Source organism: Poromitra crassiceps, assembly GCF_964638095.1.
Source record: "Poromitra crassiceps genome assembly, chromosome: 16".
Taxonomy (NCBI): domain Eukaryota; kingdom Metazoa; phylum Chordata; class Actinopteri; order Beryciformes; family Melamphaidae; genus Poromitra; species Poromitra crassiceps.
This window is the reverse complement of record NC_139645.1, coordinates 891,201-906,200: the sequence shown is the minus strand read 5'-3', so window position 1 is coordinate 906,200 and position 15,000 is coordinate 891,201. Positions and strand designations below refer to the sequence as shown.

The window sequence follows — 15,000 nt, the reverse complement described above, 5'->3', positions numbered from 1 at the left end:
ATTGAGTGCCAGCCATTTTTTCAATCCTGTAGGTAAGTTGTGCCAGTTTTTTTTTTTGAGGATTCTGGCTCATTTTACAAGAGCCGAGGATTATTTTCTGTTAAGAATTCGTGAACACCAATCATCTAAAAATAACTAATAGAATGTGTGCTTTCTCTGTCTAAAAGAGTTAGTTTGCAGAGTTAGTAGTTATGTAGATATTAGCCGTTGAGTACAGCATGGTTTCAGAGATTTTCAGAGAGTTTGGAGATAAATGGATTTTTAGAACCACCTCACGTGCCTGTGATTATGGGTGCCCTTGTCTCCCACTCTGTGCGCTCTCTCTCATAGAGAGGAGAGAGAGAGAGGGAGAGAGCGAGAGGGAGAGTTGCTTCAACTCCTCCCTCCGTGGGCGTTCTTCTTGGCTGCAGCGGCCGTCACAAGCTTGTCACCAGTCTCAGTGCTTTGCTGCTGTCCTGTGCCTGTGGCTGCGCGGCCGCTGTTTGAGGAAGTCGGGATGGACTCGCTCGCTTCTTGGAGTTTTGGTTGAGAGAAGCTTTTGCGATTCTGGTCATATTTATGCTGCGTGTGCGATTCAGTGTGCGTATGCTGGCTTTCTGGTTGTAATCAACTGTCTATGTACTCCGGTTAGAGAGAGATTGCAACCACGGTCTTTTTCACTGGTTTATTAAACTTGTAAGTATGGCATGTGTTGAGCATGTGGTTTCTGTAGGAAGATACAATACAATTTGAATTAAGTAATTATTAAAAACAATGTAACTGAGTACAGCACAACAATCCAAAATCTAAATAATATCACAAGACTCAAGAACATCATAAAGAAACATGACAGTACACAGCTACAACAAGTCCTCTTCCCATCAAAGAAATTATATCGCAATTACAAATTATGCCCACATGGCGGCAGCATTGATCACATTCCTCTCCGTAATTCTTATTAGTTACTACAAACCATGTTTGTCAAGAAAAGGAAATAAAATGATTGTAACTACTATCCTACTTCAACTAACTTATTGCTATGCCTTTAAATGAAAATACTCATGTAAATATTATCTATAACAGGCATCAATTTCGACTGTATATAGTCTACATACAGTACGTGTATGCATGGAATTTCAATTACCAACATCATGAAATATAGTCGGAACAAATCGACAGCTACAGGCAACTAGCCACACAGCAAACTACTATACAACTGTAACCAGTCATACTGTAACTACTACACAGGTTTGTACTTACATTATAAGCGACGCACACACTGTCACACAATGAAGAATGATAACTACATCGCGGACCACGAGGTAGTTAAAGGGAGTGCGCTCAGGGAGTAATATGCACGGAGATGCGTGAGGGTTTTAATAGCGAGTGGGGCGTGGCTTAAACCTACTCAGTCCAGTAGTGGATTTCTCACAGCCGCCCCCGAATTCGTAACGAATAAGTAATAATAAAGTAAAGTCACTGCTGCTATTTGAGAACTAACAATTCACTCATCGGGCGTCCGAGGAAGTTCTATCAACTTTGCCACTGGACGGGTGTAGGTGCGGCCTTCAATGTCCACATCCGCAGTCCGTACTCTGCCGTCGTCACTAGGGATGACTCTGATGATGCGACCGATGGGCCAGAGTGCCCTTGGAAGCTGGGAGTCCACTACCATTACTACTTTCCCCACAGCAAGGTCCGGTGTGGAGGTCCTCCACTTCTGGCGGGGCTGGAGACTAGGAAGGTAGTTGCGCGTGAACTGACCCCAGAAATGGTCGGCGAGTACCTGGCTATGTTTCCAGCGTCTACGTCCCAGTAGGTCACTGGAGCCATACATGGCCTGTGGAAGGGAAGCGTCTCTTCTGCCCATTAGCAGGAGGTTGGGTGTGATCGGGTCAGGGTCGGCGAGGTCTGATGATACATAACCTAATGGCTTGGAATTCAGAATTCCCTCCACCTCAATGAGCAAGGTCATCAGTACCTCATCTGGAACAGGCTGGTCTCGGAGCACGACTTGCAGGGATGTCTTCACACATTTAATCTCCCTTTCCCACACACCTCCAAAGTGAGGGGCAAGTGGAGGATTGAATTTGAATGTGATACTCTGCTTGGCTAGTTGTTCCTTGAGGGATGGTTCCAATGACTCAAGAGCCTCCCGGAGCTCTCTGTCCCCACCGCGGAAGTTGGTGCCCCGGTCACACAGTAGCTCATACGGCTTTCCTCTCCGAGCCACGAAGCGGCGAAGGGCTAGCAGGAACGAGTCAGTGTCCATACTGGGGAGTAGATCAAGGTGAATACACCTTGTGGTGAGACACTTAAAGAGAATGCCCCACCGTTTCTCCCGCCGCCGCCCGACTTTGACTGTGTATGGGCCGAAACAGTCAACTCCGGTAGACCAGAAGGGGGGCTGTTTTATTCGGAGCCGTGCTGCCGGTAGATCAGCCATGATGGGGATCACTGGCTTGCTCCGCCACTTCCGACACTCCAGGCACTGCCGTTGATGCTTCTTAACGGCTTGGCGGCCTCGAAGTAGCCAGTACGTCCTACGGATTTCGGCAAAGACACGTTCGGGACCCGAATGGAGTAGGCGGTCATCGTAGTCTTTGATCAAGAGTTTAGTGATCGGATGGTCTGGTGCCAGCACGATAGGATGAATGGTGTCTTCCTGCAAGTCTTCTGTCTTCCTAAGACGGCCACCCACTCTGATAAGGCCCAGAGTCTGGTCATATACTGGAGAGAGAGAGATCAGACGGCTAGATGAGCGGATGGGTTTTGAGTGCTGCAAAGCCTTGATTTCTTCAGGGAAGCTTTCAGTTTGGCATTGCCTCAGGAGGGTGACTTCAGTTTCCAGCCGGGCTGAAGCAGAGATGGGGGAACCGGCCGCCCCGTGTTGGGACTCGTATATGGCTTGGGTCAAGTCTGACCAAGTGGTGTACTGAGATGGATCAGGTGCTGATACATCTGCCGTGGTGATGTTACCACAGAAGGTAGATGTCCGAAGCTCTTCTGTCTCTTCGACTCTCAGTATCGGATTTATTGGCCAATGGGCAGGGGAACCATACAGGAAGTCGGGCCCTTTATTCCAGTGACTAGGTTGAGACAGCTCTAGCAGGGTTTTCCCTCTGGTTATGTCATCGGCAGGATTTCGTCCTGTTTCCACATATCTCCAGCTGGCAGCAGATGTGAGCTCTTGTATCTCAGTAACCCTAGTCCCCACAAATACCTTGTATTGGTATGATTCGGATTGGATCCAACTGAGGACTGTAGTTGAATCTGACCACATGACGGTATCTCTGATCGGTAGTGTGAGCTCAGTGTGGATCACCTTAGCCAGCTGGGCTCCTGTTAGAGCAGCACAGAGCTCCAACCGAGGCATGGAGATCTGTTTGCGGGGAGCCACACGTGACCTTGCCAGGACGAATGACACATGTATGTGTCCATCAGCGTCTTCTACACGTAGGTAGGCCACGGATCCATAGGCCTTTTCTGACGCGTCGCAGAAGATATGAAGGTCTACCGTTGAGGTGTCGGAGTCTGCACAATCTGGAGTGTAGCATCGAGGGAATCCAATCTGCTGAAGGTGTGGTAGCTCACTCTCCCATAGCTGCCAGGCTGGGAGAAGACTGTCGGCAATGGGCTCATCCCATCCTCTCTCACTCCTCCACAGGGCTTGGACCAAGATCTTCGCTCGAGTAGTATATGGGATTATATAACCGAGTGGGTCGTATTGGCTAGCCAATACTCGGTACACATTCCTCATAGTGGGCTCGGTGAAGGGCACCGTACGATGTTTATAGCCCAGTGTGTCCGTGGAGCAGTGCCAACGGAGACCCAGTGTAGATTCCTGGGGGTCAGTTTTATCCACCGTCAGCCACAGCTCACACTCTGCAGACCTTGCCTCTGTAGGAAGATGAGAGATCACGGCGGGGATGTTGCAGGCCCACTGTCTGAGGTCGAAACCACCGGCGGCGAGGAGAGCTCTCATTTTATCGATGAGCTGTTTAGCTTGAAGAGGACAGCGGAGTGACTGCAGACAATTGTCCACATAGAAGGCTGTGAGGACAGACTCCAGGACATCTTCGTGGTCGCTGCGGTGATCCATGGCGTGGCGTTGGAGTGCATATACAGCACAGCAGGGGCTGCAGACTGTACCGAATGGTAAGACTTGCCACTCATAGATGTCAGGGTTGCGGGTCTTCTCCATATCTCGCCACAGAAAGCGGAGGAGTGGTCGGTCCTCGGGCAGCAGTCTCACTTGGTGAAACATGCCACGAATGTCTCCGCTGATGGCAACTGCATGCTCCCTGAAGCGGAGGAGTACGCCCAGCAATGGTGAACCAAGGGTCGGTCCAGGAAGTAGAGTGTCATTGAGGGCTATCTGCTGATAACTGAAAGAGCAGTTAAACACTACTCTGGCCTTGCCATTATGGTGTACGATATGATGAGGGATGTACCATGACTCATCTGTTTGGTTGGCCTCCTCACTGTCGATCTTGACCACGTAGCCAGCTTTCTCCAATCTGTGAATCTCCTGCGTGTACACTTCAGCTAATGTTGGGTTGTTAGCCAGTCGCCGCTCAGTAGCTCTCAAGAGTGGCATCACAGCTGTAAGAGGGGCCTGTAGTCGAGGAGCAGATTTCTTATGGATTAGTGGAGTAGCGTAACGGGTCACCCCGTCTACTGTGACAGTAACGGTTTTCTCTTCCAGTGTTTGCAGGGCTACCTGGTCCTGTTTGGATCGTGTCACTTCTTTCTCTGGTCTGTATGGCAAGATATCAAGTTGCCATAGTCTCTCCACATGCTGAACCAGTTCACTGCTGGGGGAGATGAATGATGTGTGCAGGCAGGTGGTCTCATCCGATTGGCACTGGAGGAAGTTGCTTGGCCCTTGTATAGCCCAGCCCAGCTGCGTGCATACGGCAACAGGGCCACCAGGAGGTCCCATACGGACAGGTTGAATGGGAGTCACCAAGTGTGGGTAGTCAGATCCGATGAGGAGCATTGGTTGCACTCTACTGAAGGACTGGATTGGAACTCCTCTGAGGTGACTGTATTTCCGCTTCAGTGACTCCGTAGGGCATGACTGTTCTGCCAGGCTCACCTCGTCAGCTGTGAAGGCTCGTTGTATGGGGTATCTTGAGTGGGGAGTTGCGGTGGCTGATACTTCAAATGACACAGTAGAGCCTCTGAGTTTAACCACATCTTGCCTGATTGTTCTCAGAGGCAGGAGCTCTTCTTCCCCCTGTAGTCCTAGGTGCTTGGCAGCTGCTGGGAGGAGGATAGTTCTTTCGGACCCATCGTCCAGTACAGCATGTGTATTCAAGGTCCGCTTCCCACTGCGCAGCTGAACCGGGATCACTTTCAGCATAACACGGCCAGAGTGGCCTGATTGGCCCATATACACCGTGCTGGAGGATGTACCCATGGTGGGGGCATTCCGGTTGACTACTAGAGCCGCTTCATGGAGGACTGGTAAATGCTGCTCATTACAGGTGCTGCATGGCTTCTTGAGTGTACAGTTCTCTTGCTGGTGGCCACGGCCACACCTCCAGCACCTTTTATTATCCTTTATCCAGGCGGCTCTTTCGGGGGTGCTGAGCTTAGCAAAACTCTCACAGGCATTTAGGTAATGTTCCTGACTGGAGCAGTATGGGCAGTATGGCTTGAAGCGATCGCGCTTTTTTGGGAAGGAAGCAGTTGCTGCCGTGCCGGGTTTGATTGAGGGGGAGGCGGAGCCATCACAGTGTTTCTGAACTCTCTGCTCGTTGCTGAGATAGACTATAGCAGTCTTCTGCGACTTGGCTGATTTGGTTTCCCTCTGCTCAGCATATTTAGGCTCATACAGACTTGTATTAGTGGCGCGCCGAGAGACCTGGATGGCTTGTGACTTCCTATCTAGCCAGGCAGCGAAGTCTGGAAGAGTATAGGTCTGGTCAGACCCACTACAGATGATCCCCCGTGATAGACAGTGCTCGGCGAAGCTGTCTCTGTAGTTGAGGGGCAGTTTTGAGAGTAGAGTGTCCACATGTGAACCACAGCTCAGCTCCGATTTTGAGGGGCCATCCATGCTTCTTAACATTCCCACCAGAGTGTTCACAGCCGCTGAAAAATCCTCAAAGGCTTGAGCGTCCCCTTGCCTTATAGGAGGGGAGTTGAGTATGGACCGAAGTTCCCCCTGTATGAGTTGCCTCGGCTGGCCGTATCTCTGCTGCAGAGCATGCATGGCACTGGTGTAGGGGGTAGGGTCATTTATATACCTTTTGGCCACTTGGTATGCGCTGGGCAGTTTGAGATGATCCAACAGTATCTGATACTTGTAGTCTTCTGACAGGTGCCTGTGGGGCCCAAGTATGCTTTCTAATCCTTTCTTGAGCATGATGAAGTCGCTCTCCTTCCCTGAAGCGAATGAGGTGAGCTTTGGTTTAGGTATGCCAAAGGAGGAGGCAATGGCCATTTCCATTATACCAGGCGTGAATGAGTCGGTTGGAGGATGTGTTGGTGTCGGCTGAACTGGGGGATAGTAATACATACCAGGCGGGTATGGTGGATAAGAAGGATATGGTTGGTAGGGCAGCGGCTGAGGCATAGGATACTGTGCAGGGAGTGCCCTGGGTTGAACTGCGGCATGTTGAAGGGGTTGAGGCTGCAGTGGCGGCTGAACAGGCATGGGAACAGCTGGTGCATTCTGGCCGCGCTGCGGCTGAAGGAAAGCGGGTGAAGGTCCAGACTGTACTGTTTGCTGTACCAGCCGAGACTGGCTCTGAGGTTGTGTCCCAGGCAGTGAAAGGGGCTGAGTAACCTGGGCTTGACCTGGGTAATACTGTAGACCTATTGGAAGAGCAACTGAAGCAGCATCCAGGACCGGCTGTTGCTCAGGCAGAGGAACTGACTGCTGGGCAGGTGTCGGTGAGCCTGGCTCGAGCGTGCGGACTGATTGCTGTTGTTGTGAGGTCACCAAAGTGTCTTCCCTCATTTGTCGGGACAGAGGGGGTACTCTGAGGGGAAACAGATTATCCTCTGATTGATAGCGCTCTAATTGAGGTAGGCTGGAGTAGCGTGGACAGTATGGGGCTTGGTAATGGGGATTACTGGAATAGCTGTGTGGGTAAGGCCCACGCTTGGTGCTGTCCATCACGAACTTTAACTCCTCCATTTGTCTGTTGACGTCCCTAAAACGTGACTCCATGCGTTCCCACCTGTCATCCTGGGAATCCTGATAGAATCCATGAGCGGGGGTGGAGAAGTCAATCCGTTTCTTCTCCTCTTGCGGAGGGATCTCTGCTGATGGCAAACTACATTCCTCCTTACCGTTTCCATATAAACCCAGTGGATAGAATGGATAGCCAAGCTCGTAATCCTCTAGATGTCCTGGAACCCGCCGGGCCCTGATGGGACGAGGATCCTGTGGTGGCTGTCCATTAGCGAATGACCTATAGGCTGCCATAGTGCAGTTGAGTACGTCCGGTTCGAAGGACCACTTGTGCGATTCAGTGTGCGTATGCTGGCTTTCTGGTTGTAATCAACTGTCTATGTACTCCGGTTAGAGAGAGATTGCAACCACGGTCTTTTTCACTGGTTTATTAAACTTGTAAGTATGGCATGTGTTGAGCATGTGGTTTCTGTAGGAAGATACAATACAATTTGAATTAAGTAATTATTAAAAACAATGTAACTGAGTACAGCACAACAATCCAAAATCTAAATAATATCACAAGACTCAAGAACATCATAAAGAAACATGACAGTACACAGCTACAACAAGTCCTCTTCCCATCAAAGAAATTATATCGCAATTACAAATTATGCCCACATGGCGGCAGCATTGATCACATTCCTCTCCGTAATTCTTATTAGTTACTACAAACCATGTTTGTCAAGAAAAGGAAATAAAATGATTGTAACTACTATCCTACTTCAACTAACTTATTGCTATGCCTTTAAATGAAAATACTCATGTAAATATTATCTATAACAGGCATCAATTTCGACTGTATATAGTCTACATACAGTACGTGTATGCATGGAATTTCAATTACCAACATCATGAAATATAGTCGGAACAAATCGACAGCTACAGGCAACTAGCCACACAGCAAACTACTATACAACTGTAACCAGTCATACTGTAACTACTACACAGGTTTGTACTTACATTATAAGCGACGCACACACTGTCACACAATGAAGAATGATAACTACATCGCGGACCACGAGGTAGTTAAAGGGAGTGCGCTCAGGGAGTAATATGCACGGAGATGCGTGAGGGTTTTAATAGCGAGTGGGGCGTGGCTTAAACCTACTCAGTCCAGTAGTGGATTTCTCACACTGCGTGTTTCAAAGTGTGTTCCACCTGTAATCTATTATGTAAATTTGCAATCCCGCATCGCCAGCAATCAGCGCGAAAACGAAAGCGTTTTCCCCCATCCATTTTCATGAGAATGGCTGGGGTGAGAATGGCGTGACAAGTTAAAAAAATGCTTGCCTTCCTCTAGTCAGGAGAGCACTGTCGCCACTTAGTGGTCGGTAAAATAGATTATACACATTCTCTTGCTCCAATAGTGATCTCGAAGATGTAAAAGTTGTTGATTGATGTCCCACCGTCAAAAAAAAAAAATGTTTATGTAAGACGAGATATCTCGGCTATGGCACTTAACGTGTTAACTATCACATCCGCTGTTTCTGTTGCTCTTTGAGCAACTCTGGATATTTATCGACGAGATTTTTGCCAAGCTGGACCTGATTAGTGATTTGCTCCGCTCGCCTGCAGCTTTGAAACATTACAGACGGGTGTCAAGCTGTCAGCAACAAGGCTGGGAGGATCACACAGGAAGAAGCACCCATAAGGCATCATGGCAGCTAGAAATAAGGTGGATAGTCAAATGCTCTAATGTCTGCCATTAACTTCACTGCATTTAACGCTGTAGAGACTGAATGCATGTAGTTCAAGATCAACCTAATTTAGCACCATACTGACTTACTTGATCAAATCTTAATACACTCTACACCTGCGTTGTGATTGACAATATCTCTCTCTCTCTCTCTCTCTCTCTCTCTCTCTGTGTCTGTGTGTGTGTGTGTGTGTGTGTGTGTGTGTGTGTGTGTGTGTGTGTGTGTGTGTGTGTGTGTGTGTGTGTGTGTGTGTGTGTCAGAGAGATTGCAAGCAAATATTTAGTTCCTTGTGGTTATTATTGGCATTTTTAAGAGCAAGTGTAATGATAATGGTGCGTTCAACATCGTCGTCCTAAAAGCACAATCGTCTTTGTCAACATGCGTTCTTGTGTCCTCCATAATGTGTCTGATGTAGGCTGATACTAAACTATTCCAAAATAAAAGAAGGCAAAGCTAGGATGGATAAAGATCCCAGAAGTTAACTTTCCGATTGAACTTTATTCACAGCAGCCATTTTTTTGTGTCTAAAAGGTAGTGTAAACACAAGTGCAACCAAAACATTAATGAGGGTTTCCAACTTCCAATCCAAATAGGTGTTCCAGTGCTGGGGCCCTCATAAATGTTTTGGTTGCACCTGTGTTTTCCCTGCTTTTTAGACACAAAACTGCTGCTGTGAAAAAGGCCCACGGAAGATGGCTACTTGACCGACGAGAACATATGCAACCATACATTCATTATGAAGATGCATCACATCCAAGCAAAACCGGTTGAACCAGCAGGGGAAAATGAACAGCTGTGTCTTAACTCATTGAGTGCCAGCCACTTTTGGAGAACGGACGCTCCCAGTGCCAGAGTTTCAGAGCGTTTTCAGTGATTTCTCGAGGCCCACAGAATATTGTGTGATATTACTATGTAAACACCGAACACGCCCAAAGAACGATGAGACTCTCTTCTATCATCAGCAAAAAAAAGTTTATTGATATAATTTTCCGTTCTTTAGTTATCAGCCGGAGAAGATAGGTTGATTTCACCAAAAACAGACGTTTCCATCTAGAAGCTGAGATAATGAGCCTTTTGTGAAATGAAGCATTTCAAGCAAATCACTGACTCTGAAGCTAATATTTTCTGACCTGAAACACCTGAACAGTAATTTCCTTCAATAAACAGCACCCCCACCCCCCTCAACTCCAAACTCCTCCTCCGTGGGAGTGTCTCTGGTGGCTCTGCTCCCTCTGCTGCATGTGTCAGGCGAGTCTCTGCTGCCTGCTATGGCAGGCTCTGCTGCCTGCGGATCCACATTCGGATGGCGGCCGCTCGTCGGGGGAGTCTGGATCGGGCTTGCTGAGTTCGTCTGCGTTTCTGGGGTTTCGGTTGTGAGCTGGGATGAAGCTGCGTCCGATTCTAGGCTTTCTGCTGCGCGTTTCAAAGTGCCTGCACCCAGAGTCTATTTTTGGAGCGCTCCGCCTTGTGCGCCGGCTCCCAGCGCGACACCGAAAAGCCAAACCATTCTCATGAGAATGGTTTGGCTTTGGTTTTCTTTTCTGGCGGCTAATCGTGTGGAGAAACTATGCAGCAGAGACAGAGGGGCTCAGTTGTGGGAGCGGATTGGCTGCTGTTCGCAGCTAACGTTAGCTCCAGCCAGAGCAATCTTTGCTGCTCTGGCTCATGCATCGGTTTCTCTTTCATCATGGCTTTTTCTGCTGTTTTTCCTCAACTTTCTCTAATCTGGAGAGCACTGTCGCCACCTAATGGGTCCGTAAAATAGGTTATACACCTTCAATAGCTACAATATTTTTACAGGAGATGCATGAGGTTATGATCCACGTCCCACCGTCAAAAAACGCATTTGACGCCGATCGACGTCATTGGCACTCTACGTTACTATTTGATTTGACGCCGATCGACGTCATTGGCACTCAATGAGTTAATTGATCATCGTGCACAGACACAACGTCAAGCACACAGCCCATCTCACAACTCGTGCTTCTTTGTGCTCAGATTTGTCAGAAGATCCTTCTCTCACACACTTTCTGAGAAGATCCTTCTCTCACACACTTTCTGAGAAGATCCTTCTCTCCCACACTTTCTGAGAAGATCCTTCTCTCACACACTTTCTGAGAAGATCCTTCTCTCCTGCACTTTCTGAGAAGATCCTTCTCTCACACACTTTCTGAGAAGATCCTTCTCTCCTGCACTTTCTGAGAAGATCCTTCTCTCACACACTTTCTGAGAAGATCCTTCTCTCACACACTTTCTGAGAAGATCCTTCTCTCTCACACTTTCTGAGAAGATCCTTCTCTCCTGCACTTTCTGAGAAGATCCTTCTCTCACACACTTTCTGAGAAGATCCTTCTCTCACACACTTTCTGAGAAGATCCTTCTCTCACACACTTTCTGAGAAGATCCTTTTCTCTCACACTTTCTGAGAAGATCCTTCTCTCACACACTTTCTGAGAAGATCCTTCTCTCACACACTTTCTGAGAAGATCCTTCTCTCTCACACTTTCTGAGAAGATCCTTCTCTCACACACTTTCTGAGAAGATCCTTCTCTCACACACTTTCTGAGAAGATCCTTCTCTCACACACTTTCTGAGAAGATCCTTCTCTCACACACTTTCTGAGAAGATCCTTCTCTCACACACTTTCTGAGAAGATCCTTCTCTCTAACACTTTCTGAGAAGATCCTTCTCTCACACACTTTCTGAGAAGATCCTTCTCTCACACACTTTCTGAGAAGATCCTTCTCTCACACACTTTCTGAGAAGATCCTTCTCTCTCCCACACGTTCTGAGAAGATCCTTCTCTCACACACTTTCTGAGAAGATCCTTCTCTCTCACACTTTCTGAGAAGATCCTTCTCTCCCACACGTTCTGAGAAGATCCTTCTCTCTCACACTTTCTGAGAAGATCCTTCTCTCTAACACTTTCTGAGAAGATCCTTCTCTCCAACACTTTCTGAGAAGATCCTAGCTTGTGCTTAGCATCATTCTCTGATATTTGATTGGCTTCAGCTCAGCCTCAGAGCATAATGAATATGGCAGAAGCCAGTAGCCACACAACAAACCGATATTACAGCTTTTTTTTAGCACTGTTCCATGCCTGTGCGTCTAGCAAAATTCCACCACAATGCACAGTAGGCCTATATGACAGACAGGTTCATCAGTAGGCCTATATGACAGAGACAGGTTCATCAGTAGGCCTATATGACAGAGACAGGTTTAGGGGTGTTGGCAGGGTAAGGGGCTCAGGTAATGTTCAGTGTGTGTGTGTGTGTGTGAGAGAGAGAGAGAGAGAGAGAGAGAGAGAGAGAGAGAGAGAGAGAGAGAGAGAGAGAGAGAGAGAGAGAGAGAGAGAGAGAGAGAGAGAGAGAGACACCCAGGTTGTGTTGGGAGAGTGTTGGCATGTTTGTTTGTAACAGGCAGTTGTGGGAGTGGAGGGAGGACTTCAGTGTAGAAAAGATTCAAATGACTTTCCCTGTCTGGTATTTATAGATGTGCAGCAGCAGCAGCAGCAGCAGCAGCAAGCAGCAGAGGGAAAGAAACGCTTCACACAATTTATTTCTCCAAGGCCCTCATCACAGACTCATTCATGATTTACAGCCAAAAGAGTCAACAGAGCAATATAAGGCAATCTGAGTGTTTGAATGCAGACATATAGCCTGCATCACATGACACATGCGCTGGGGGGAGGGGGAGGGGCTATTTTGTTTGTGTGTAATACTGTGATGTGTTCATGACTGTGTATCAGTCCTAAAGAGGCAGTTCTGAGTTCACTTCACAGTTAGACTATAGCAGTTTAAGGCTGTCCCAGATTATGAGTAGCCTAATCTACAGGAATATATTCAGCCAGCTTGATTCCCACTAGACATAATTGGACTAAAATCACTAAATAGATGTCTGACATCAGGAGAACCCTTCCTGAAGGGACTGAAATGAATGTAGCACATACATAACATGTAGCTGCAGTGTTACACTGTATTGCATGTTCTTTTATTGATGCCAGTCAGTCTATTCTTCCTGTGATCCATGCACAGACTTCATAACTGTCGACGATAGAGTCTCACTATCATCTAACTGTTAAATGAATAGGCTGCACACTAATTTCAGCGATATTACAATATCCTGATGATCCATTTCATATTTACCCTGCAAAATGGACATCTGGATTCATTATTGATGCTGTTGGTGCCGCTGTGGAAGGGTGGGTTTGGCGCACGGCGAGTCGCCTGTGTGTGCAAGCCTCAACACATCATAGCGCACAGACACTCGACTCGACACACCGCACAATTCACATTCAAATCCTCAATGACCACCAACCACTGATGAAGGCGGCTTGGTAGCCCAAAACAGCGCCGATGCTTCAGGTGTGCGCTACCCGCAGTAAACGAGACTGCGATGCTGAGCCAATGCAGCGGCAACACACGCCCCTCCGTGCTGTAGCACGTCGACGGACACATCCAAGTCTCAAAAGCCACCTGGAACCACTGGGACCAAATGAATGAGCGGTGACCACATCCCGACCCTCCTGCGCTATGGAAATAAATCACCATGCGCGTCTACTTCATGGTCAAATGTGCAAAATGCATTCGTGTGACACATTTCAATTGGAGATGAGAGCGCGTCCGCGTCCACGGCGGGCGTGCGACGTGCGTGCAGGGTAAAAATACATAGTGAGGTGGGCGCCCTTCTAAACTTGAACGCCCATATTGAATGAATACAAATCACACATTGCTTAGTTGTAAATCACCATGCAGGATTTTTTTCCACAACACTCGTATGATGGGATACTTACGCACTGCCTCCTTTTTAGGGTCTAGGGCACCGGCGGTCTGCTGTATCTGGCCTATCTTGTTCTGGAGGACCCAGACCCGCTGGTTGGTGCTAATAATGTCGTTTTCCAGCTCCTGAAATAAGGAGCAGGCGTGCCGGGCCAGGTCGGACAGCTGTCGCAAGGTCCGGGACAGAACCACGTTACTGATGGCACACAGGTCCTCGAAAAGCACACCTTCATCACTGGGGATCTGGTGCCTGCACAGAAGCTGCGGCTCCACAATCCTTTTGGCGAATGGCATTTTGCACGCCAGAAATAACAAGAACAAGCCAAGTGTAAATTCCCACTCCCTAGAAAAAGGAAAGGGGGGAGAAAGGACAGCATCCAAATATATATCCAGGAGGAGAAGCGATGGTTCAGGCCGAGCGCGCGTTATCCCCGGGCGTCAATCCAAAGTTCCCAGGTTCTCCTTGAGACCCTTCATCCTGCTGCTGGTTTCTGTGATCACTCACGTTTCCTCTCTCTCTCTCTCTCTCTCTCTCTCTCTCTCTCTCTCTCACACACACACACACACACACAGTCACACACACAGGCACACACACGCGTACATGCAGGAGACAGCAAAGCCCAGGTCAGTGGTGGGAGGATGCGTGTTGAGTCTGGGATCATGGGTTGCCTCCGTCCCAGTGTCAAGCGAGCGGCCAGCCAGAATGAAAAAAGAACATCCGGTGGCTTAAAATCTTTCAAAAATAAAGAACCCATATCTGGACATAATAATAATAATAATAATAATAATAATAATATTAATAATAATAATAATAATAATAATAATAATAATAACAATAACAGCAACAACAACAATAATAATAGCAACAACAACAACAACAACAACAATAAAACACAAATAAATAAATAAATAAATAAATATATACATACATACTGTAGCGATCCTGGGTCGCTAAGGATAAGAGCAAGCACGTGAGCCTAAGCTAAAGGGATTGTCCCTTTGGCTTGATGGTTAACGTGTTGGGCTTGTAAGCTGGAGACCCGGGTTCGCGCACAGGCCTCGCCTGTGCCGTTACATTGGTGTCAGAAGTGGGATGGGATGGCCGCGCGGTCATCGGAAGGCAGCCCGGATGGGATGCGTGAGGGAGCCGAAAGCGTCCGCCAGTTGCTGCACCAAGCTGGTAAGGCAGGGAGTAAGCTGAAGCGCAGGGGCTGCGCTTCCCACAGGAGGAGGTAGTGTAGCGATCCTGGGTCGCTAAGGATAAGAGCAAGCACGTGAGCCTAAGCTAAAGGGATTGTCCCTTTAGCTTGATGGTTAACGTGTTGGGCTTGTAAGCTGGAGACCCGGGTTCGCG

At 48.0% G+C, this 15,000-nt stretch overlaps 1 protein-coding gene across 1 annotated transcript in view; it reads right to left on the bottom strand.

The window, feature by feature from the left end:
- Nucleotides 1–13,940, bottom strand: part of LOC310790951 (actin remodeling regulator NHS-like) — a gene marked incomplete at both ends in the record, with an annotated part of 104,635 nt that extends 90,695 nt beyond the window's left edge. The window contains one exon of the mRNA XM_083652662.1: nt 13,661–13,940. Coding sequence (XP_083508788.1) covers nt 13,661–13,940 — 280 coding nt within the window. The remainder of the gene's footprint in view (nt 1–13,660) is intronic.
- Between the last annotated feature and the right edge of the window lie 1,060 nt (nt 13,941–15,000).